Source organism: Scardinius erythrophthalmus (assembly GCF_964197995.2).
Source record: "Scardinius erythrophthalmus genome assembly, chromosome: 1".
Classification (NCBI taxonomy): domain Eukaryota; kingdom Metazoa; phylum Chordata; class Actinopteri; order Cypriniformes; family Leuciscidae; genus Scardinius; species Scardinius erythrophthalmus.
Window position 1 is genome coordinate 61,770,158 of NC_138221.1, and position 25,612 is coordinate 61,795,769.

At 42.6% G+C, this 25,612-nt stretch overlaps 2 protein-coding genes across 2 annotated transcripts; both read left to right on the plus strand.

Annotated features, from left to right (window-relative positions):
* Window positions 1–269: 269 nt before the first annotated feature.
* Window positions 270–5,582, plus strand: LOC308702659 (tripartite motif-containing protein 16-like protein). Its single transcript, XM_081385668.1, has 6 exons — window positions 270–921; window positions 2,201–2,296; window positions 2,392–2,625; window positions 3,521–3,680; window positions 4,005–4,052; window positions 4,297–5,582. The coding sequence occupies exons 1-6, from the start codon at window positions 343–345 to the stop codon at window positions 4,815–4,817; spliced, it is 1,638 nt and encodes a 545-aa protein (XP_081241794.1). The 5' UTR covers window positions 270–342; the 3' UTR covers window positions 4,818–5,582.
* Window positions 5,583–9,610: 4,028 nt separating this feature from the next.
* On the plus strand, window positions 9,611–15,117 carry LOC308696366 (outer dynein arm-docking complex subunit 4-like; the record flags this gene model as incomplete). The annotated part of the gene is made up of 11 exons (XM_081375040.1): window positions 9,611–9,730; window positions 9,840–9,971; window positions 11,069–11,222; window positions 11,334–11,395; window positions 11,546–11,693; window positions 11,792–12,016; window positions 13,217–13,345; window positions 13,442–13,520; window positions 14,373–14,459; window positions 14,574–14,770; window positions 14,957–15,117. 11 exons carry the CDS (start codon window positions 9,611–9,613, stop codon window positions 15,115–15,117), a joined length of 1,494 nt encoding a protein of 497 aa, XP_081231166.1.
* Between the last annotated feature and the right edge of the window lie 10,495 nt (window positions 15,118–25,612).

Genomic DNA, 25,612 nt, shown 5'->3' on the forward strand with positions numbered 1-25,612 from the left:
ACGTCACCACGTACAGTAGGCTCACTATTGGCTGACGCTGGTCATGTGTGTGAGAGTTTAGAATTTTGAGTTTGTCATTCATAAATAAAACTTCTCTCTGTTATTCATGTGCTTTGAACTCGTAATTCAATGTTTTTGACTCCACTAGGGCACATAAACACAGCAGTAAAGTGACTCTCCTTCACCAGGAATGAGGAAGCTGCTTTACAGACACTCCTGTTTTACACACGTCACTCAAACACAGAAGCAGGAAACTATTTCAGCTCCTCAGTTCAGAGAAACAGAAACTGAAGTGTTGTTGAGCTGTTGTGTGTTTGTGTCTCTCTGTGTTCATGCAGTAAAATGGCAGAAGCCAGAATTTCAGTGGATCAGAATGAGTTCACGTGTCCAGTGTGTCTGGATCTCCTGAAGGATCCAGTGGCTATTCCCTGTGGACACAGTTACTGTAAGATCTGTATTACAGACTGCTGGGATCAGGAGGATGAGAAGAGAGTCTACAGCTGCCCTCAGTGCAGACAGACCTTCAGTCCAAGACCTGCTTTAGCTAAACACACCATTCTGGCTGAACTGGTGGAGAAACTGAAGAAGACTAAACTTCCTACTGACTGTTACGCTGGAGCTGGAGACGTGCAGTGTGACGTCTGTACTGGAAGAAAATACAAAGCCGTCAAGTCCTGTCTGGTGTGTCAGGAATCTTACTGTCAAACTCATCTTGACCGTCATGAGGAATTTCCCTCTCGTAAGCCACACAAAGTGATTGATGCCACTGGACGACTGCAGGACATGATCTGCCGTAAACATGATAAAGAGCTAGAAATGTTCTGTATCACTGATCAACAGTGCATCTGTGTGTGGTGTAAGGAGAGTGAACATAAAAACCACAACACTGTATCAACTGCAGCACAGAGGACAGAGACACAGGTATGAACTGAGAGGGATTGATCACACAGAAATGAAAGTGTCTTTATTTACTCACTCATTTACTCATGTTGTTCCAAACCGGTTTGACTGAGTTTCTTCTGTTGATTGTAAATATGACATTTTGAAAAATGTCTCGTCTATTTTGTTTATTTTTCTATTTCAATGGAGTAAAAAAGTTTCAAGCTCCAAAAAGGAGAAAAAGCATAAAAGTAATCTAAACAACTAGTGGTTAAAGAAAGAAGTACGCTTACTGTAAGTGTATTGATGCATGAATTGACATGCACTTGTAGTGTACCAAATTAAAAGTATATACAAATAAATAAATAAATAAAAACTGTACTTGCAGAAAATATAATATTAATGAAATGAAAGGCCACTTAAGTGCACTTAAAAAGAGTCAACTTTCATGACTGTTTCATAAGTACACTTTATAAAGTACACTTTTTTATAATGTAAAATGAAAACTTTTACTTTAAAGTACATTTTAATAATATTTACTCATTTCAATTTAACTCAATAAAATGATGAAATTACATTATATACTTAAATCTTACTCAAGTGGGTCAAAAAGTCTCTCTTAAGTTCAGCTAATTGCTTTATATGTAAATTTAAACAAAATTAATTAATTTCATTTAATAGCAATTAACATGCAATTACGTCGTGTCTGAAAACATTACGTTCAGTTCACACTTATTTCACAATTATATTCTTTTAAAGTATATAATTTCCAAAATAAGTGCAGTCTTTAAAATATGCTACTTTTAAAAGAGCCACATTTTTTATTCACAAATAAAATAAAATAAAATCATTGATAAACTCATGTATGTGGAGCCCAAATCAAATATGATGACATTAAACACATCAAACTTCACTGGTGTTTGTGTCATGACATCATGGTGTTTAGTCATGTGACTGTGACATGAAAGAACCAATGAGGTTTGATGTTATTGACGTGTCACCATATTTTATTTGGCCTCTGTAAACCGCTGAGACATTCTTCTAAATATCTTCTGTTGTGTCTCACAATAGACAGAAAGTCATGCAGGTTTGGAGCGACATGAGGGAGAGTAAATGATGATACTAATGATATAAAACTAGGCACTGATGAAATACTGCTGACATTCATTTCAGGAAACCATGAATCTGTGGTTTGAACCAGACAGTAAAACCTTACCATGCAAGATCTTTAACCACTTCACCAACTCTGGATTCATGTAACTTTAATGTTTGTATGACAGTAGTTTTATGTGTCATTCCCTGTCATTGGTTTGTCCTCCAGAAACAGCTGAAGGAGACGCAGATGAAGATCCGTCAGAGAATCCAGCAGAGACAGAAAGATCTTCAGCATCTGAGAGAGGCTGTGAAGTCTCATAAGGTGAGTCTGGAGAAGAAGAGAAGTTTGAGACGTCTCAGTTTGGACTCTGTCAGTCGTGCTGAAGCCACTGTGTGATTGTGATGTGTGTGTAACAGCGCTCTGCACAGACAGCAGTGGAGGACAGTGAGAGGATCTTCACTGAGATCATCCGCTCCATTGAGAGAAGCCGCTCTGAGGTCACACAGCGGATCAGAGATCAGGAAAAGACTGCAGTGAGTCGAGCTGAAGGACGACTGGAGCGACTGGAGCAGGAGATCAATGATCTGAGGAGGAGAGACGCTGAGCTGGAGCAGCTTTCACACACACAAGATCACATCCAGTTCCTGCAGGTAACAGAGATCTAGAAGAACAGGATCATAGTGGACTTGAGCAAGATCCTGCTATGACAGAGAAACATTTCATGAGAGCAGAATGAGCCGTTGACTGAGATGTTGTCAGGAATTCAGTCAGATTCAGTCAAGTGTTGTGTTATCATATAATCATCAGTCAGACTCTCATCTGATCATCTTCTGTTTAAAGAGACACACTTACAAAGCCCTGGGAAATTTACCATTAAATATTAACTCATTTTTTCTTCTGGTTTCTTCTGTCTTGATGAAATCAGTGAACTTGATGGAATCAATATCCAGCCAACTAGATTTTCCATCCTCTTTTAATGAAATCTTTTATTTCTACTAAAATAATTTCAGTAATTGGCACCAAAATTGGGTCAGGTGATCTTCAAAGTTGATAATATTGATAATGTTGATAAAATTAAACAAACAGTTTTCAATAGAAATTACTTTTTAGTTTATCATAAATGTGTGTCAGTTCATTCAGCATTAACTTTAACCACCAAAGACAATAGAAATAATTCTGAAATTAAATATAAAGATACTTAAATCCTACTTAAGTTGGTCAAAAAGCTCTCTAAATATTAGCTAATTGCATTTAATATAAATTTAAACTATAAGACATTCATTTAATTAAAATAATGTGTCTGAAAGCATTACATTCAATCTGCTCTTAAGTATATATATATTTATATTATTATTAAGTGTCAGATACTGGAGTTTGTAGCATTAAATGATGAATATGAGGAGAATGTGCTGATTGTGTGAAAGTGCTGGATTGAAGCGAGTCACTGAAGAGAAGTCAAGTCAACAAGAGCCGCTCAGATCTGATATAGTGCAGGTTATTGGCTGAAGTGTGGAGATGATGAGTTTTGATTTCTGTTTTCTGTAGAGTTTCCAGTCTCTCTCAGCACCTCCTGAATCTACAGACGAACCCGACGTTTCCTTCAGTTCTCTCTCCTCTTTTGATGGCGTGAGAGAATCTGTCCGTCAGCTGAGAGACAAACTGGAGGATTTCTGCAAAGAGGAGATCAAGAAGATCTCAGACGGAGGTAAAGTCCTGCTTAATAAATTAAATTCAAGTCCATCAAATCCTCCTACAGAACGGCCACAAATATCCCTTGATGATTCAGAAATACGACTCATCATCGTGGACAAGCGTTTATATACACATGACGGAGGATGAAATCAATGGAATTTAGGATCAATCCGATGTGTGTGTTTTATAAATGAAGCCCCTGGAGATTATTAATCTGCTCTCAGAAATGAGTCCATCATCTAATATTATAGAGCATCATATTAAAAATGTCTCAGAAATGAATGTATTTTCTCTTGTCATTTCTCTTCTCACTGTTCATGTCTGTTTATTTCCACAGTCACTTTCACCATCATGAATCCCAAGACCAGGAACGACTTCCTACAATGTGAGTCTCTAGAAAACAAGCAGAAAAACTCACTGAATGTGTTCATGTTCTTCCTGTCGAAGGAGAAATAAATCATGATAGAAGAGTTTTATAATTGATCATGTAAATGATGATTTGCACAGGATATTTGGTCAGCTGTACTGAGACACTGATGATACACTGAACATTGATTCATGAAGAGTTCAGATACATTAAAGATCAGACAGATTCATAACGTGTTTCTGATGTGTTTTCTCTCCATCAGATTCCCATCAGCTCACTCTGGATCTGAACACAGTGAATAAACGCCTCAGTCTGTCTGAGAGGAACAGAGTGATTACTGTCACTGGCACAGAGCAGCCGTATCCTGATCATCCAGACAGATTTGATCATTATTCTCAAGTGTTGTGTAGAGAGAGTGTGTGTGGACACTGTTACTGGGAGATTGAGTGGACTGGGAAGGGTGTGTGTATATCAGTGTCATATAAGAGCATCAGCAGGAAGGGATCGGGTCATGAGTGTGTGTTTGGATTGAATGATCAGTCCTGGATTTTGGAGTGCTCTTCCTCCAGATACTCATTCTGGCACAATAAGATAAAGACTTCTCTCCCTGTAAAGTCCATCAGCAGAAGAATAGGAGTGTATGTGGATCACAGTGCAGGAACTCTGTCCTTCTACAGCGTCTCTGACACAATGAGCCTCATCCACACAGTCCAGACCACATTCACTCAGACGCTCTACCCTGGGTTTTGGGTTTATTCTGGATCATCAGTGAAACTGTGTTGATGTTTCAGAACAGATTGTAGAGAGATTTTACCCATAATGCTTTGAGCTGCACAATAAATCAGTAACAGTGAGATACAGAGACTCTTATTTTAATTTTCTTTAATATCTTAACTTCTGTCACAGAAATAACAGAATAAATGTGTGTATTAAATCCCGACAGTAAGAATGGTGTGTGAGAATTTGTGTGTGTGTGTGTGTGTGTGTGTGTGTGTGTGTGTGTGTGTGTGTGTGTGTGTGTGTTTATAAAGCAATAATTGCATTAACGGAAATCATATTCATTTAGTTTTTATTGTAGTGACACATAATCATGTTCATATTAAAAGTACCTTTCATTTGAAATGATAAAACACAAACAAAATGGACAGACTGAGGATAGTGTGGTTTTGAATAATGAAATAACAGAACTGGTTGTGAACAATGTAAGGAGTGAAGATGTGGAAAATGACATTAGTAGTGGAGAAAATAGTGCTGGAAAACAATCACAGTTCAAAATGTGAGGAAGATTGTGATGCAGAAGATGAGGGATGAAGAAGCACTTTCTGAGATTTCAGATATTGGGTCACAAGAGATGGAAATCATGAACTCTTTACAAGAAATAAATGACTTTCACAACGTTTGATAAAGTTGTTGATGTAAAATAGTTCTTTCCAGATATGGAGAAATGAATCAGTGTTGTTGTAAAAAGCAGTGAGCTCTAGTTCTGGATAAAAAGAAAAGATTCAGCTGAAAAAGATGCTTATGAAATTAAGGAAAAGAAAAGTGCAGCTTCACGAAAATATTTACTCTGTGCTTTTTCTTTTCTCTCTCTGTCTTCTTCTTGCTTATATATATTTGCTTGACTCAAACAAACAATAAATAGACAGAGATAATTTCACACAGAGCTCTTGCTGAAGGCACAGAAGCTGACATTGTTTTTTTTAAAAGTCTTTTTAGTTTTATTAAAATGTTGTTTTTTTTTTTAATTTATTTATTTAGTTCAATTACAGACAATGCAACAAAAAACAAGACAAATACAAGGCATTGTAAAATAGTTCAGACTGTATAAAACAAAGAATAACAACAACAACTAAAGTATAAAATGAACATGTAAAATAATAATAATAATAATAATAATAATACAAAATAATAATAATAACACTCTCAGAAAAAAAAAGGTACAAAAGCTGTCGCTGGGTACACCTTTGTACCAGTAGCGTAGCCAGGAATCACAATGTGGGTGGGCCCAGAGAAAATCAGGTGGGCACAGCCTAAAATGCATCTGTTATCAAAATAGGCCAACACAACTACACCTGCTTGAATACACCACAGTTTAATCAGAGCACAAGCATGTAAGTCATCATAAGCAGTGTTTATAAAGAACATAACGATAAGAACAGCATTTCCACTGCGCGCGGCCAGGCCACACCACACACACACGCGCATCTGACAGATGCGAAACAACATCATCAAATCAGCAGCAGGACAGTAGTGGACAGTGTGTAAAAACCAAAAACAATGCTTGGTCATAGTCTGGCTCAGCGGCCACATAAACCACGTTATATAAACAACATTGACTAGGCAACTACATAAACGTAGATTGGCTTACTTTTGATGACTAGCTTATAACAGGAGACGACGGGGCTGGGGGTCGCACACAGTTTTAAATTCGAACACATTATTCTCTGAGTGTAGTGTGTACACTACACCATAGTTCGAATTACAGGGGGTACTGGGGGGTACTATACCCCCCAATGAAGACCAAGTACCCCCCAAAGGGACAGAAATATCAGTTTTGGGGGGGTCAGATATATTTTCTGATATTGTGAAAAAATGTAATTACAGTTACAATACAAGTCAACTCACTGTAGGATAGTTTTAATGTACAGCGATTTCAGACACCCCTATTGTGGACCGTACCATTTTTAACCACCGTGGCGCTAGAAGCAACGGAGATAGAGAACGACTTCAACTTCTCACGCAAGTGTCAGTTGAATGACAAAACGCTAGTTTCATAAAGTATCATTCTTTTCAACATTCCTTATTTCTATATACAGAAATATTTAAAATAATCTAATACAGTTATAATTTTCAATGTAAATTATTTAATTTTATTGGTAACAGCCTAGTGTCTAATTATTTTAATTGAATATATTTATCAAATATAAGAATTTGAAATGAAAGATGGAGCATTCATTTAATAAAATTAGGGGAAAATGCCCTTTATAAAGGTACAGAAAATTATTCTGAGTGTTTTCAAACAGTGACGTAATGAAACATTGACAATTTAAGTTTGAAGGGAGTAAAGCCTCTGTTTAGGCTATTAAGGATAAGGAAATGTAATTTTGCCAAAAGAAGAACTTTTATTTTAAATAAATGTTCATTTTAAATCAGCCTACTTCAGTGTGATATGTTACCATATTATCATGCTTAACACTAAGAATTTGAATAATTGTAATGTGATGATCAGATGCAGATATCTAAATCAAAGAATATAGACGGTTTGCGGGCGGATTATTTATTTTTAATAGTGGATTCGGGTGACTCAAAGTGCACCAGATTAATTAATTTATCTTTAAAATGTACAAAATTTTCTCCCGGGGGGGGGATGCCCCCGGACCCCCCTAGAGATACCAAGCTCCTCCAACAAAAAAAAAAATGTGGGAAACATATTAGGCTATATATGATGATCTACAAAAAATACACAGTTAATTATCTTATTTTAGACCATGTTTACACCTATAAACATGTATATGTGTGTTGCACAACACATGTTACACTTGGCGATCACGGTAGAGATTGATATGGTAGTAGTGGACCATGATGGTCATAGAAGAAGTGAAGGAGCAGTACCCCCCAATTATGGTGGGGTAATTCGCACTCTGCACTACACACACCGGCGGCGTCTGTCCGCGGCGCCCAGCAACGGCTCAGGACCTTGTTCAAAATCCTGCCGCGCCACAGAGCGCTATTTACATAGTTTTATATTAAATTTACATGTATTTGTCTCAAATCGTAGTTAATGAATCTGACTTCACCCTGGGCTGCAATATACGTTTAGTTTTATATTCATGTACAGAAATCAGCTGCTTGAATGAAAATTGCTGACATTATCGGATTTTCAAGAGTGAGAGTTGTCCTAGACGCGGCGCTGCGCGTCCAGTGTGCGACCCCCTTAAGAGTTGAACACTGCAATGATTTCGTTATAGTCCAACGATTCAGTCAATTCTCCTGAACATCTGCATTATCTTCCTCCTGTGGTGGCCGTGGTCTTTTTGACACAAACTTGTTGCTCTGTTTCATTTTAGTTTATTTAACATAACGTTCCTTAGCTAAACTTCAGTGTCCCTCTGTGAAATATGCTCGTCGTTGTGCAGGGGGCATGGGCTGTTCGCAATCATCTGAGTCTGACTCCGAAATGCGCTACGCGGGCATTTCGTCATCACCATGACAACCAAACAAGAATCAAGAAACATTAAGATTTATTTTTATAGGTCAAAATTGTTATAATCGCAACATAATTTCCTATGGCTACCTTGTGAGGCCACTGAGTGACTAGATGGGCCTGACTGACAGGTGGGTGGGCCCAGGCCCACCCAGGCCCACCCGTAGCTACGCGAGTGCTTTGTACCTAAAAAGTGCATTTTAGTCCCTCCAAGGTACATATTGGTACCTAAATGAAGCGTACTGCTTTTGTACCTTTTTTCTGCAAGTGAATAATAATAATAATAATAATAGTAATAATAATAATAAAAAGTATAGTAAAATACAGAAATAAAAGTGCTTTATAATATCAGGGCAGTTATATGAATTTGAAAAGGTTTAAATATTTTATTGTTTTTAATAAGCTTATTGTTTTGTGACCTCATGTTTGGAAGAGTTTCAAAGTATATTGTGAGATCGGTGTTATAAAAGGTAATATACGAGGGTTTCTTTTGAGTTATTTTTGTCTTATGAATATAAAACTTCTCCAAAATAATTAAAAGATTAATAATATAATTTAGTTTTTCAGAAAAATATGGGTTTTGAAAACGAAGTAAAATGTCATGAGGTTCTAAATTAAGAGTTCTGTTTAATTTGTTTGTCATGTCTATTTTACAGTCAGTCCAAAAAGAAATAGAAAAAGGGCAAAAATAAATGTTCAATATCTTCAAGCAGTATGAATATATCTAATGGCTGCATTTACAGGATATGAGTAATTTTGTACATTACTTCTTTTACTTTATTAGAAATAACTTATTTACAGGGTAATGTCCAAATGCTGTGCCAAGATATACAATAAGGTTTAAGCCATTTTGATTTACATGGAGGACTGGATCCGACATTAAAGGAATTTCTTATAAAATTGTTATTTAAAACCTTTATCAAATAAGGAGAGACCATTTGTTTATTTGTAAATGAAAAATAATTTAATAAAGTAATTAAGTAATTAATGGCATAATAATCTGAACCAAATTCTCAGACGTAGATATTAATAATACAACCTTACAAAATCCTCAACTTTTGGGGGGTCTATATATATATATATATATATATTTTTTTTTTTTTTTTTTTAATAAACGTTTGTTGGACGAAATATTATTTTAGATAACATTTTACGTTTTATAAACGATATATAATTTATTTACATTATACCTAAATGTTTCGGATTGAATGTCGTAGTATGTGTTGGCATGTCAATCAAAGTTCCTAACGCAGTTCATTGGCCCCACTGGGTTTTGTTAGGAGCGTTTCTAGGATACGAGCGGACGGGACGGTTGCTCTTACTGATGTGTACTGAAAGGTTTTGATATAATTCTGCTTAGAATACGATTAAAATGTCTGATAACGAGGGAGAACAAGCCGGGCCAAAGAGTACCTTTACCACCTATATGTCTGAAGGTGACCAGCTGTTTCAGAAGGGCGAGTATGTCAAAGCTATCGAGTGCTTTTCCACGGTGAGCTAATAACTATGCGAACACACATATTGCATTGCTTACGTTCAGACGAAATTAAATTGATTGCTTTATTTTACATTTTATAAGCGTCTTCTCTGCTATCCAACAGGCTTTAAGTTTACAGCCGGATGATAAGAACTGTCTGGTCGCCAGATCCAGGTGTTATGTGAAATTAGGTGATGCAGAGAGCGCGCTGAGAGACGCCGAGACCTCCCTCAAAGACAACAAAAACTACTTCAAGGTGTGTTCATCCATAGATATTAGGTGTTCATCCGTCCTTTCTTCCTTTTGTCTCATCGTTTGTTCCAAAAGTTCCCAGCAGCCACAGCTTTGAGTCACTGTATGTGTACCTGTAGTAAGACACTTGTCCTGAAGGGGGCGAATTTACTTATACTTTATCAGATGACGATTCGGTCTCAGAAAAAGTGACCTTTACATTACAAGCTTTATTATATATAACACAAAATATTACAAAAATAACTTTGTGAATGAATATACTGTTTAGGATTAACACTAAAAATGTTAAAGATTAACATTAAACATTTTAAGGTAAAAATGACACTAGGTGAAACAAAATCCACTAAAATGCTAAATAGCCAAGAACAGAGAGGTTTGTTCTGTGGAAAGTGTACCGTTAGCTTTTCACATGACACTTAGATTGGTATTTTGTATGTAATCCATTGAAATTCATTCATTTTTAACTGTAGAGTTTTTGGACCCACTATATAAGCTCTCTAAAAAGCACAGTAAAAGCACATCTGAATGATCTGATGTTTAGCAAAGGTTTGGGGTCACAAAGGATTTGGCTGACGATGGGGATTATTCATTCACAAAGGATGCATTAAATTGATCAAAAGTGATAGTAAATACTTAATTTTTACACACACAAAAAAAATGTGTCCGACGTTGTAAAGTCAAGAGCGATATCATTGTGCAGCGTTTACCTCAGTAAGTTGACTGAGTGGGTCTCTGAGCTGGTGTGAGTGACTGGAGGCGGGGCTAATCTGAAATATTCATGAATCCGCATATACTAAATGAAGCAAGGATGTAGAGTTAAAAAAAAACTTGTTCATTTTGGTGATCAGAGATGAGTTTTCAGCAATAAAATGATTGACTACAGGGGGACTTTAAGCAGCACAACTGTTTTCAACATTGATCATAAAAAATGCTTGAGCACCAAAGCAGCATCTCAGAATATCAGAATGATTTCTGAAGGATCATGTGACAATGAATGAAGACTGGAGTTATAATAGTTCACAATATTCCTGTTTTTACTGTATTTCTGATGTGCTAACAAGTCACCTGATTCTCTCTGGTTCTCCATCCTGTGTCCTGCAGGGTCTGTATCAGAAGGCTGAAGCCCTCTACACTATGGGGGATTTTGAGTTTGCATTGGTCTACTATCACAGAGGCCATGAGCTACGTCCAGAGCTACAGGAGTTCAGACTGGGAATCCAGAAAGCTCAAGAGGCAATCGAGAACTCAGTGGGCAGTAAGTCCTTAGACACAACATGATGAGAAATGAGGAGTTCATGTTTTGGTTACACAACAAAGTGACTTAAGTCAGTAACCCTCATCTGCCTCTCTCTCCCCGACCTAAAAGGTCCTTCCTCTGTGAAGTTGGAAAATAAAGGAGACCTGTCTTTCTTCCACAAGTCTGACGGGGTGAGCTATCTCTTGCTCGTTCTCTCTCTTCCGTTATGCCACCAACCCCGTCACTCATACCACACCGTCACACCATTGTTTATAATTTACGTTTATGTTCATTTCAGCAGTTAGTAATGCATATATGTTTGTTTGATGCGTTCCCAAAAGGTTCATCCCAAGCATTTGAGTCATTCTCATAAGAAGGAATCCAAAAAGCATGGCCAGAAGAAGAGCAAATATGAAAAAGCAGCCAAGCAACTTCTGGGAGAACTGTACAGTGACAGAGAATTCTTAGATAAACTTCTACAAGATGAAGGTGTGTGTTTTCATGTTTTTTTAGGACTTGTTTGATGTTAGTTTGCATCTATGATGGTCCATATTCTATATAAAGTATGGCAATCTGCTCCCATACAGATCTTATAAAAGGTAAGATTGGAACTGGAGAGCGTGTGCAAGATCTGATCGTGGGCTGTATCTCCTATCTGGACACGCGGACAGCATTCTGGCAGCAGCAGAAGCCCATCTATGCTCGTCAACAAGACCGAACACTAACGCAGCAGCGGTGGAGCCGGGTTCAACACAAGCCACCCTCAGACCCAACCCGATATGTCCTCGCCAGTCTGGAGGATATTGACAAAGGTGAACCTCTGCAGAGTTCAAAGTTCACAGCTTTAGGTTCCTAACAAGAAAGTTTAGCATTAGTTGCATACTCATGTTGCACATGCAAAATCATAAACTACTGTCAGAGTTGGGGGTCAGTAAGATTTTTTTAATGTTTTTGAATTAAATATTTTATGCTCATCAAGGCTGCATTTGTTCGATCATATTGGGAAATATTGTTACGGTTTAAAATAATTTCAGCATCATTACTCCAGTCTTCAGTGTCACATGATCTTTCAGAAATCATTATGAAATGCTAATTTGATGCTCAATTTTTTTTCTTATGTTGTAAACAGTTGTACTGCTTAATATTTTTGTGGAAAACTTGATACTTTCTTTTGTAACATTATAAATGTCTGTACTCAATTTTTTTATCAATTTAATGCATCCTTGCTGAATAAAAGATTAATTTATTTATCTTATCTAAAAACAATCTTACCGACCCCTAACTTTTGAACTGCAGTGTATGCCTATGATTATTAGCTAACTGATGAGTGACTGACCTACGACAACTTGGAGATAATGTTGGAATTATGATCCTAATTATTCTCTAGGTCACTCCACAATGTGTGTGTTAGCAGACCAGATACATAACACACCCAGCTGATTATTTACATTTAATTAATGTAAGTTAATAGTGCTTGCTAGGGACATTTGAACAAACCCCTAAATATAACTATGAAACTTTGGCACATAACTGTGTACCATTTGTGCCATGGACATGAACAATACATCAAATTCTGCTACTTGTTGAGAAGTGTTATTACTTTTATAAAGCTGCTGCAGATTTACTGTTGTTCAGCGGATTTTCGTGGGCGAAATCCAGTCTTTTCAATGGGAATCCAGTCCACACATTCTGGAATTTCACATGAGGGCGAAACAAATTTCACAGGAGATTCACATTTGTCATGTGGGTTCACCACATTGACCAGCAGAAAACTGCTTGATCTGAAAATGACTTCTGTGAAATTTTACTAAAATTACCAAACCTTAAGAGATTTTTTAGGTGACACATGATTTTTTCCTGGTGGACAATAAAACAGGCCAAAAAATCCTATAGACTCATAGAAACAATCTTAGCAACACTCTGGTATCGCATGACATTTGGATTGGCAAACATTTTCAGAAAATGTTCTGTATGTTATTGGGTTTATTGAGAATAATTTGTTGAATTGGCAGCCTTGAGTGCCGGCGATGCAGAAAGCGGCCTGAAGAAGGCCCGTGAGCTCATGAAGGCGGTGAAGGAATGGTCTGAGCAGGTGCTGCCCAATAAGAGAGAAGTGCTTGGGAACCTGCACAGCTGCATTGGTAGAGTCTGGGAATCTCATCGGCCCAATACTTAAATATATAATATCAATAGCAGAAGAATCAGAGATACAACATTTTCTTTTATGTTCTGTGTAGGCAATGCATTGATGGATCTTGGGAATATGGACAAGGCTCTGCATCATCATGAGAAAGATCTGGAGCTGGCCAAGAAAGGGTGAGCGCTCATAAGAGCAGGAAAACTACCTTTTGTTTTTCTTGGTTGGTTTATTTGGCCTAGCATACACATAACACATTATAGACTTCTATAATTCAATGTTAGGCTGCATAAATTAGGTCAGCCGGAACCGGGAACACTCCCCATAAATCCTGATGTACTTGTTACATCATAAGAAGGATGGCGTCTACGCTAATATTAGTCTCTCAGTTTATCCGAGGTTTACCGCTGTCCGCCATATCCAGATCCGATGAAGGACCCGTGCCTGGACAAGACGACAACGCAGTCCTGAAGTGTCAACCAGTCCCTCCCCTCCCCCTCCCTTCCCTTTACCTCAGTACAGATAAAATGTTGTCGGGATAAATCCGGTTCGCGTGGCTACGCAGACGTGACAAAGAATTTCTGTATTATAAATTTTTAAGGCCAGACAAGTAGTTTATTGAGGGTTGATTTGTAAAGAAGGACTACACGCCTGCGCACATATATATTCAAACGCGCATACTGAACTGAACTCGTAATGCGCATGTGCGCTTTCCTGTTTGTGCGCATGGGCGGCCGGAGCGCGTTAAGGGTTTTCCTGTTAGAGCGGTGTTGTGTTAGCAGCCCCTAAGTTAATAACTGATGATCTTCGCAATGGAAGTGAATCAATCAATCAAAACTAACTTTAGCTGGACAATAACTTTATCCTAGAGCTGTTGTAGAGCCTAAACAATCTGTTACGGTAATTTCCTATTATCTCTGTAAAGCTGCTTTAAAACAATCCATATTGTTAAAGCGCTATATAAATGAAGGTGACTTGACTTAATAAACTACTATTCATCAGGTGTGTTTGGTTTGTGCTTCGTGTCATAGCGACCTGACGGACAGTAAATCCAGGGCTCTGGACAACATTGGCCGTGTGTACGCACGGATTGGCAAGTTCCAACAAGCTATAGAAGTGTAAGTGCATTTGCCTTTAATTAATGTTTTCTTTGGTGTTGATGTACACAGACAAGTCTATTGTAATAGTGATTTCATTTTGTTCTGTGTTTGTTTATGTATGTGTTTGCATAGCTGGGAGGAGAAGGTGCCTCTAGCATGTGGCGGGTTAGAGAAAGCCTGGTTGTTCCATGAGATCGGCCGCTGTTACCTTGAGCTGAAGCGCTATGGCGAAGCACGAGACTATGGCTCCCGCTCGCTCACGGCAGCGGATGACATCACTGATGAGAAATGGCAGCTCAATGCCAGTGTGCTCATGGCGCAGGCCGAATGTGAGTCCAAACTACATCGCCCAGAATCCCAGGAAGTCAGCAGTTTAATGCACTCTGTGACCATGAATAATCAGATTTCCCACAATGCTCAGAATCAATAGGACGTTAATGTGGTTGTTATGTATATTTGATCTACGCCATGCTGTGCGATTACATCACTTTACATCCTCTTTCTCTCTTACATAGTGAAGCTGGGTAACTACAAGGCCAGTGTGTTACACTTTGAGAGAGCACTGGACCGGGCAAAACTGCTGCAGGACGACTCCGCCAGCGAAGCCATCCAGAAGGTCTCACTCTCTCTCCCTCATCCCTCTCACCATCCATCTCGCTCGCGGCCTTTTCTATAGTCCACTTCAAACTACATTAAAAGGACTGAGATTCTAAATCAGAAAGGATGCGCGCTATTGTTTTTGTGTATGTCACAGAGGACCAATATGGAAGTTATTGTCAGATTTACTAAAGGTGCGGAAACATTTACCATTGTTCGGCAAATGTTTGCTGGCAAATTCCCGTCATTTCAATTAGAATCCATGCGATCAGAAATTTTGCACGAACAAATGATTTCCCCGATGCAGATTTTGCATTGGGTTTATATTGGTCACGCTTGGTTTGTAAAGCTGCTTGGTTTGAAAGTGTGAGCCTATGCTTCATACATTGCTACTGACAATGGACAACTGACCTTTTTTGCCAGCAAAATTTTGCCAAAATTTTACTAACGTGAGCACACCTCACACCTTGAGAGTCTGGGTATTAATATTCTGCAATTCTTTGTCTTTCGCTTAGTTTCTACTTCTGTGGCATCACCCCGTGGGGCTTGTGCATATTAAACATTAAAAGTGGATAAAAGGAGATTGATGAGATTGAGCTAAGAATTATTAGCTTATATTATATGACAAAATCACTGTGACTTCCGTAAGGAAAGCAATGACAAAGATTATCCTTGGAGAAGCATTTTAGAAGTCATGAAAATAAAAAGTTACGAAAACGTTGTCTTAATTTTATGCCAGGAAAACAGCTGTTCTGATGTTACATTGCGCGCATTACGTCTCTGGAATCTTGTTGTGTTGTACGTAGTTAGTACATGGTGACAGAATACTCATCAATACCAGTTGTTCCCTTTCGTCAGCAGGGAACTCCGACGCCTCGTCGGGGGAGTTCCCCTGACGAATTGGGATCACGCTGGGGAGCCAATTGCCTTCGAGAGAGTTAACAACGAGCCAATGAAAGAGAAACTGAATTGGCATGCAATATTTGCATTCCGCGGCCCGCCTACCAGCGCGGGTATAAAAGGCGGAAGTAAACATTGCGCATTGCTTATCGCCTCGGAGCCGAACAGGATTGCATTGTGTGCTGCTGTTTCCGCCTGAGAAGTTTTCTTTGAGTTTTTTCAAGGAGTCTCTCTTCAGGAAGAGTCCTCTTTGGTGCCGGTGTTACAGCCTCTTCAGCGATCGCGCTTTCTACCAGCTGTGCTTATAAAAAAAAAAAAGCCGTTTTCACGGCTGGTATTGAGTGCCCACACGGGCTTGCAGTTTCCCCCTGTGTGGCCGCGGTGGGTCCCTGTGTGCTTCGGCACTTGAAAGAGAGGTTCTTTCTCTTTCCTGAAAGAGCTATTACGGGCGACCTGCGCCTTTGTCTACGTGACAAAGATGTCATCTCGCCCGTGCGTTTCTGGATGCGGTAGACTTCTGTCTCAGGGTGATGGTCACAATTACTGTGTTTCGTGCTTGGGCTTAGCGCACGCAGAGGCAGCATTTGTGAACGAGTCATGTTCTCATTGTGGGAACATGACTCTGGCGGCGCTCCGCTCAAGACTAAGAATCCTTCAGCAGAAAATTGCTGAAGGTGTCCCTTCAGTCTACACCCGATCTAGTTCGTCTGCTGGTTCAGTCCAGCAGGCGACTACTTCGGCTGTGCCTGTTGGTGAGCGTATGAGGGTTACAGTGCGGAATATCTCGCCAGGTGAAAGATCCTCACGAGGTTCCCACTCCTCAGTAGCGCCGTTGCCATCGGTGCCCCCGTTGGAGCCGCTGGAACCGCCCCGTGCGGTTCCGGTAGTCTCCTTCGGAGCGCCACCTGAAGATGCGATGTCTATCGCTGCATCGGAGGGAGAGTGGTCATCCTCTGGTGACGAATCGGCGGGTCTGCCCCCTTCGGGTGTGGTGGCCGCGGCCGAGCCGGATCCTGAGTTGGCCGCTATGCTTGCCCGGGCGGCCGCGAATGTCGGGCTCGTGTGGAACCCTCCACCGTGTCCCGAGCCTTCGCGGCTCGATGACTGGTGTATCGGGGCGGGCCGCGCTGGTTCTCAGCGTCCCGCTCCGGTCCCATTCTTCCCGGAGGTGCATGAGGAGTTGACGAAGTCATGGATGGCACCCCTGACTGCCAGACACAGACCGACTCACTCCTCCTCCCTCACCACTCTGGATGGTGGAGCGGTGAAGGGATACGAGGGAATCCCCCCAGTGGAGCGGTCGGTTGCGATGCAATTGTGTCCGAAGACCGCTTCCACTTGGCGGGGTGCCCCTTCACTCCCCTCCCGCGCCTGTAGGTTCTCCTCCGGTCTGACCGAGAAGGCCTACACGGCGTGTGGAGAAGCCGCTTCCGCCCTGCATGCCATGGCGCTGCTTCAGGTTCACCAGGCCAAAGCACTTCATGACATGCAGCAGGGTGGTCCCGACCCAGGGGTGCTGCAGGAGCTGCGTGTGGCGACGGACTTCGCCCTCCGGGCGACGAAAGTCACCGCACGTTCTCTGGGACGGGCGATGTCCACTTTGGTGGTCCAGGAGCGCCACCTTTGGCTTACCCTCGCGGATATGCGGGATTCAGAGAAAGCTAGATTTCTGAATGCCCCCATATCCCGAGGGGGCCTTTTCGGCGACGCGGTGGGGGACTTCGCCCAAGAGTTCTCCGCCGCCCAGAAGCAGTCTGAGGCGCTTCGGCATGTCCTGCCCAGGAGACGGAATGCTGCTGTTCCGTCTTCTGCGGCCGAAGAACCTCAGACTACTCGTCGCCGAGGGCGCCCTCCTGCGGCCGCCTCCGCTCCTCCTCCTGGGCAGCAGTCCAACCCCAGGAGGCGGGGTTCAGGTCGCAAGAGGGCTCCCCCGCCCGCTCAGAAAAAGACCAAAGGGAAGAGGCGTTCCTGAGACGGGCGACCCAGAGGACCGAAGAGCTGCTCTACAGGAGGGGACCTCTGCTCCTCTTCTTCCCCCGGAGGAGGGCCGGGTGGAGAATCCTATGTTGTTTTTTTCTGTTCCGCCGCCGACCAGCCGGTCGGTGGTACCCAAAACTTCAATAAAAGAGCAATTTCTTCCTCCTCTGGGTCATTCACGGTTGGGACTGCTGAACAAGCAGTCTCTCCCGTTAGAGAGTGGGACGGCAGTGTACGCCACCCTCGGGTCTCGCCACTCTCAGTCCCCTCTCCCCAGCTCTCAGATAGCAGTGGCACCACCTCGGTCACGCCACTCCTGTCTGCCGCTGGGCGGGAAGGCGGCGAGACCAGCAGCCGCCCTCGGGCCTTGCTCCTTGTCTCCACCCCTTCCCTCGCCAGACGACAGCCTGCAGCAGAACACTCTCGGGTCTTCTCTGCCGTCTGTCCCCCGGTGGAAGCAGGTAGGTGTTGTCCAACTACACACCCAGACCCCGCTCTCGGCCGCTACAATGCCACCAGAGCCGTGTCCCTGCCTTCCACCTCGCTGCCCCTCCGTGGGTACGCCGCTGGTGCCGGTGGGCTCGTTGCGCCGGTTTCTCGGAGCCTGGTTAGCGCTCCCGAGTCCGTCGCGCTGGCTCGTCCGCACCATCCGGCTCGGCTATGCAATTCAGTTTGCACGCCGGCCTCCCAAGTTCAGGGGCATCCACTTCACCCGTGTGCGTCCAGTGGATGCTCCTGTCTTGCGGAAAGAGATCGACGCCCTGCTGGCGAAGGACGCGATCGAGCCGGTCCCTCCAGCCGATATGAGGTCAGGGTTTTACAGCCCTTACTTCATTGTACCCAAGAAAGGCGGTGGGTTACGGCCAATCCTTGATCTGCGAGTATTGAATCGGGCCCTGCACAAGCTCCCGTTCAAGATGCTCACGCAGAAACGCATTTTCGAATGCATCCGTCCCCGGGATTGGTTTGCAGCGATCGACCTGAAGGACGCGTACTTTCATGTCTCGATTCTTCCCCGACACAGACCATTTCTTCGGTTTGCTTTCGAGGGTCGAGCATATCAGTACAAGGTCCTACCCTTCGGGCTGGCCCTGTCGCCCCGTGTCTTCACGAAAGTCGCGGAGGCGGCCATTGTTCACATGAGAGAACAAGGTGTTCGCATTCTTAACTATCTCGACGACTGGCTCATTCTGGCACACTCGCGAGATGTGTTGTGCGAGCACAGGGACATGGTGCTCCGGCACCTCAGTCAGTTGGGGCTTCAGGTCAACTGGGAGAAGAGCAAACTCTGCCCCGTGCAGAGGATCTCTTATCTCGGTATGGAACTGGACTCGGTCGCTCAGACTGCGCGCCTCACGGAGGAACGCGTCCAGTTGGTGCTCAACTGCCTCAAGTCTTTTCGAGGCAAGTCAGCGGTTCCACTGAAACAGTTTCAGAGGCTCCTGGGGCATATGGCAGCCGCAGTAACGCCACTCGGTTTGTTGCATATGAGACCGCTCCAGCACTGGCTTCACGATCGAGTCCCGAGGTGGGCGTGGCAGAGCGGCACGTTCCGGGTCAAACTCACCCCGCACTGTCGCCAAACCTTCACCCCTTGGTCGGATCCTGTGTTTCTACGGGCCGGAGTGCCCCTAGTCCAGGTTTCCAGGCATGCTGTGGTTTTCACAGATGCTTCTGCCAAGGGCTGGGGGGGCCACGTACAAAGGGTATGCAGTCTCGGGTCTGTGGACGGGGCCCCAGCTGCATTGGCACATCAATTGCCTAGAGTTGCAAGCAGTACGCTTGGCCTTGTGTCGCCTCAAGGGCCTTCTCAAACACAAGCATGTACTGGTCCGTACGGACAGCACTGCGACCGTTGCGTACATCAACCGACAAGGTGGTCTACGCTCCCGTCATATGTCGCGACTCGCCTCCCACCTCCTCCTGTGGAGTCAGAAGCGTCTGAGGTCGCTTCGTGCCGTTCATGTCCCCGGGGAGCTCAATCGTGTGGCCGACGAGCTTTCGCGTCAGCCCCCCCTTCCGGGCGAATGGCGACTCCATCCCCAGGTGGTCCAGCTGATTTGGCGAATCTTCGGAGCCGCACAGGTAGATCTGTTTGCCTCTCCGGACACGACCCATTGCCAGTGGTTTTACTCCCTGACCGAGGGAACTCTCGGCACGGATGCCCTGGCACACAGCTGGCCCCGGGACCTACGCAAATATGCGTTTCCCCCAGTGAGCCTTCTTGCACAGACCCTGTGCAAGGTCAGGGAGGACGAGGAGCAGGTCCTTTTGGTGGCCCCGTATTGGCCAACCCGGACTTGGTTCCCAGAACTCATGCTCCTCGCGACAGCCCCTCCTTGGCCGATTCCTCTGAGGAAGGACCTACTTTCTCAGAGAAGGGGCACCCTAGTGCACCCGCGTCCAGACCTTTGGAAACTCCATGTCTGGTCCCTGGACGGGAAGCGGAGGATAGATGGCCTGCCACAGGCAGTGGTAGACACCATCTCTTCAGCTAGAGCCCCCTCTACGAGGCGCCTTTATGTTCTGAAGTGGAACCTGTTCGTCGGCTGGTGTTCTTCCCACGGGGAGAACCCACGAACTTGCCTGATCAGAGTCGTGCTCTCCTTCCTGCAGGGCGGGTTGGAGCGAAGGCTGTCTCCCTCCACCCTCAAAGTGTATGTTGCCGCAATAGCCGCACATCATGATGTAGTTGAAGGTAAGTCCGTGGGGAAGCACGACCTGGTCATCAGATTCCTCAAGGGTGCCAGGAGGCTAAATCCATCTCGCAATTTGCACCCTGTACCCTCTTGGGACTTAACTTTAGTGCTTAGAGCACTCCAAAGTCCTCCTTTTGAGCCTTTGATGACAGTTGAGCTTAATATCCTGTCCATTAAGACAGCGCTCCTGTTAGCATTGGCTTCCTTCAAGAGGGTAGGGGATCTGCAGGCTTTTTCGGTCGACGAATCGTGCCTAGAGTTCGGGCCTGGCCTGTCTCATGTTATATTGAGACCCCGGCTCGGATATGTCCCCAAGGTTCCTACCACTCCCTTCGCGGACCAGGTGGTGAACCTGCAAGCGCTGCCCCAGGAGGAGGCAGACCCAGCCCTAGCTTTTCTCTGTCCCGTCCGGGCCCTCCGGGTTTATATAGACAGAACGCAAAGCTTCAGGACCTCAGATCAGCTCTTTGTTTGTTATGGAGGCCAGCAGAAGGGGAAGGCTGTCTCCAAGCAGAGGTTAGCCCACTGGCTAGTGGATGCTATCACCAGGGCTTATGAGTCCCAGGGTGAGCCCTGCCCTCCCAGGTTGCGGGCTCACTCCACTAGGAGTGTTGCCGCTTCCTGGGCTCTGGCACAAGGCGCCTCGCTAACAGACATTTGTAGAGCTGCGGGCTGGGCGACACCGAACACGTTCGCTAGGTTTTATAGCCTACGTGTGGAACCTGTTTCCTCCCGAGTACTTGCTACGGCCAGTAATTAGAGGGAATAGGTGTGTCAGCTTGCGACGCCATTCCATGAGCGGATACGTGCGTCTTTTTGCTCTGTTGGTTACCCAACAAACGGCTAACCTCGTGAGTTCCTCCATCACCCCCTCTGGTGCCAGGCATTGCGGACCGCCCGGCACCAGGTCTGCTACTTTCAGTAAGGAGTTGCTAGTGGACTGGGTGCCTTTTCCAGTGGTCCCTGCGGCGACCCATGATTGCCACGTGCAGTTCAGCCGTGTCTTCCCCTTGACAGACTCAGTCTGTCGTCCCTGTTGAGTATGCTCCTCACTCCTCCGGACTGGGACTACCTTCAAGGACTGCCATATGTTTCACTACCCTACGTGGTTAGTACATGTGTGTATTTGAGGGCCTTCCTCTAGGCTGCCTCAGCTTCCGCAGCGTCCCCCCCCCCCCCCCATTATTATTTTTCTTGGGGATGGGCACGCTTTCCCAGTGTTATCCAATATCCACTGATTGGGTCTTGCGGAACAGCAGTGTGATTCCCTAGCTAGCTCCCGCAAAATTTCTGGAAACTGCTGCAGGGTAGCTTAGCTGGGCGCTGGAAGGGGCCAGCACCATGGCGTTTTGGTAGGGATCCCAATTCGTCAGGGGAACTCCCCCAACGAGGCGTCGGAGTTCCCTGCTGACGAAAGGGAACGTCTCGGTTACGTATGGTAACCCTCGTTCCCTGGGTCCAGGGAACGGAGACGCCTCGTCCCGTCGCCATGTTGCTGTACCTTCGCGGAGGACTGGACACTGTTCGGCTTCTCAGCGAAAAGCATTGCGCAATGTTTAACGAGGGTTACCATACGTAACCGAGACGTTTTCTCATAATATGAACTGATAATTGTAATATTTATATTTTCATTTTTTGCATGTTACCTGATTCTTCACTATCCCGTTGCTCTAATATCATATTTCTTCATGTTGCTCTGCTATTATTTGACTCACTTTAATCAACTCCTCAACTTCTCGCCCTGCAGGCTCTTCGTGAAGCAAGACACAGAGCGACCCAGTAAGACGAGGAACCCATCTGAATAAAATGTCTGCAATCAAAGTCAGAACTAATGCATCCTTACTAGTGGAATAAAATCTGCCTGAGGAACATTGTGTTGGTGTCATGATTCCTGTCCTGTGTTTCCCTTGTCTTGTGTGGACTTTTGTTATTTCCTGTCCTGTGCCATGTTTTGTAGTCCTTTGTAGTTTTTCTTGTTTATTAGTCTCCCCAGGTGTTTCTGATTAACTACACCCCCTTGTTATCTTGTTTAGCTTGTTTGCCTGTGTATATATACCTCTGTGCTTCAGTTGTTGTTTGTTGGTCGTTGTAGCTGTTTCCTGTCCTGAGTTCCGTGTTCTGTTTGTTCTATTAACCCTCTGAGGTCAACAAACGCGCCCGCGCGTTTTGCTGGATTTTTTTCAGTTCAGTTCAAAAGAAATTAATTTTGCTCTGTTGACTTTGATATTACAAGCAAGTTTCATACATCAATCGATTCTGTTAAATGTGTATTATTTTTGTGTATACTCACAATAAAAACAAACTGTTGTGCTTTTTGCCAAATAAAGAAAAATAAACGTGATGCTAGTTCTGCCTTCTCTCTGTCAGTGAAGACCATTCTGAAACGCGTCCGAAAATGAACAATAACTCAGCGAATACTGAGTCAAACAGGCATACAGCCACACAGGCATGAAGCTTGAATTCTCTTCTTTAAAATGAGGTAATTTATATAAAAAACAAATATTCTCATCTTGTGAAATCTGTATTAAAAGAGAGCGATTCCAGTCGAGCTAATTAGAGCTCATTCAAATGTAATGTGACTCCGCCCACGGAGAGCGCGTGCTATTCAAACGCAAATTACTGAGGCAATCCAAGCAAACCTGTGAACGCCCCCATATCAGCTCGAGAAAACACAAGTTTAATCATATCATTGTAGCCTACGTGTTTACACCATCTGGCAGCGCTGTGAGGAATAATAATAACGGAAAATCTACCTCAGAGTGTGGGTATTGCAGGAGAGAGGATCCGAATATGTAGTAAGTTTTTTTTTCCTTCTCAAGTTAATCGCGTTTCTGTGAATGAATGAACGGCAGCCGCAGAGATGCGCGCTGTTTATCACAGCTGGCAAAAAGACAGTTTAAATTTAAATTGCGTCTCTGTGTGAATGAATGATGATGTTTTAGCAAACTGTATTGCTATACTGAGTTGAGTAAAAATCGACAGAAATATGTTGAAATAAAATGTAGGCTATTTGTATAAGCAACATATTAAACTGAAAATTAACATTTATATGCCCTAATATTTCATAAAAACAACGTTACAGTCAGGCGTTTCTGTTTGTGAATGAATGTTTCGGTTTTAGCAAACTGTATTGCTATACTGAGTAAAAATCGACTGAAATATGTTGAAATAAAATGTATTTGTATAAGCAACGTATTAAACTGCAAATTAACATTTATATTTCTTATAATAAAAATGAAAGACCTATGTTACAGACATATGAAAGACAACATTTCGTTGATTAGTTTTGGATAGATTATACATTTTTACTGTAAAATATCTGCCAACTTAAATAAGCTTTTGTTTGCCAATATTTGCTCATGTTAAATATAGTATGTTTTGTCAAAAATAAAGTAATCAAATAATCAATCAAATCCTTAACTTTGAAATATGTATGATAAAATGTATACTTTAGTTTTTACAAAGAAAGATTACACTTGAATTGTTGTTGTAATTGTAACCTTTTTAATAAAAAAATATATTTACAAGGTAGATGTAAACAAACTATTAAAAGGTAAATATAAGCCTTTTCTTTAAAGTATGCTTGGATATGGATTCTCTCTCCGCTTCATTCCTGCCTCATCATAACAGTTGGATTGCATTTGGCTCTCACTGGTTAAGGATTACTTAATGAGTGCCTTCTCTGTGCTTGTTGGCATATGGTAAAAATATATTTTGCACAGTATTACATAAACAGACTGTCACAGTTTCAGAGTTATAACAAATCATGTCCAAGCGATGTTGGCCAGATTCTGTTAATGTTTTGCTATAGACACACTTGTGCTGTTACCTTCTGTTGATAAAGAGAAATACTCATAATCCAAACATGTCTGAATTGAAAATCATTCAGTTGAGTCAATATTGACTTTGTGTATGTGCTCAACAAAAATGAACACAAGTATATGCCCTGACAGATTGCGTATACGAATTGCTGAATATTGATTTATACTTATATACTTAATTGTGAATATTGATTTAAATTTTTTAATTCAAACCAGAACTGGAAATATAAACAATCATGCCTGGAGAATCTGTAAAAACAATTATTTCAATCCAAACAATACACATTTCAATCTGTAGGATTGAAAATAATCCAAAATATTTTAAATGAAAAAAGATATTTGCTTGACTGTTTTTCTACCCCCTCTTTCTACCACAATGACCATTTGGAGTTCCTAAGGCACAGAGGGGCTGATAGTGATCTCGGCTTGCAGGCCAAATGTTTGTACTTTGGGGGGTTGATGAATTGTCACACCTTTAGTACAGTGGTGGAAGTGTAATTATCTGATTGGTCAGTTTGAATGTCTCACATTTGGGTTTTAGTCACATGGTCAAGGAAAGGATAAAACAAGATTGAAACTGTTGCTCTGTCTCTTTGATGCTCTGGCTATCTTCTTCTCTGGGTCCCTTTCTTGGGGGCTCTCTCTCTCTCTCTCTCTCTCTCTCTCTCTCTCTCTCTCTCTCTCTCTCTCAGGTAACATTTTTCACATATGCTGGGTACATTTAATAATATAAGTTATCATCATTTCAAACATTTATTTTGTAACTATTTTAAGTGTAACCATAACCATATTTTGTCATTAAACCTTTTCAATTGCAACTAATGTGCTAACTAGTTTTGATTTGATATTGACTTTGAAGTGCTACATATTGCAATACAATATTGTCACTATCTATAGCAACGCTCTCCCACAAATATTAAGCTATTGTAACTGCACTTATTTCCGTCGTTGGTATAAGTGGCAGTGGGTGGTTATAGACAAGAAATGTGCAGTTTTCTACCATCTTGCCAATAACGTTTCTTTAGTCATTCGGCAGTTCTTGCAGCTTGAACCACTGCAGGAATTCCACCCTTACAGATGGTGCCGAAACCCGGGATCCCTTGCAGTGTGTTTTCTGAAATTCACTTTGATCAGAATAAGGACATTTTTTCACAGTTAATTTTGTGAATGGATTAAA

Excerpts from the sequence above, each read along its gene's own strand:
- LOC308702659 (XM_081385668.1), top strand. The coding sequence starts at position 343 with ATGGCAGAAGCCAGAATTTCAGTGGATCAGAATGAGTTCACGTGTCCA. Across the intron at positions 2,626-3,520 it reads ATCACATCCAGTTCCTGCAG|AGTTTCCAGTCTCTCTCAGC; the intron begins GTAACAGAGATC and ends TGTTTTCTGTAG. Across the intron at positions 3,681-4,004 it reads CAAGAAGATCTCAGACGGAG|TCACTTTCACCATCATGAAT; the intron begins GTAAAGTCCTGC and ends TTATTTCCACAG.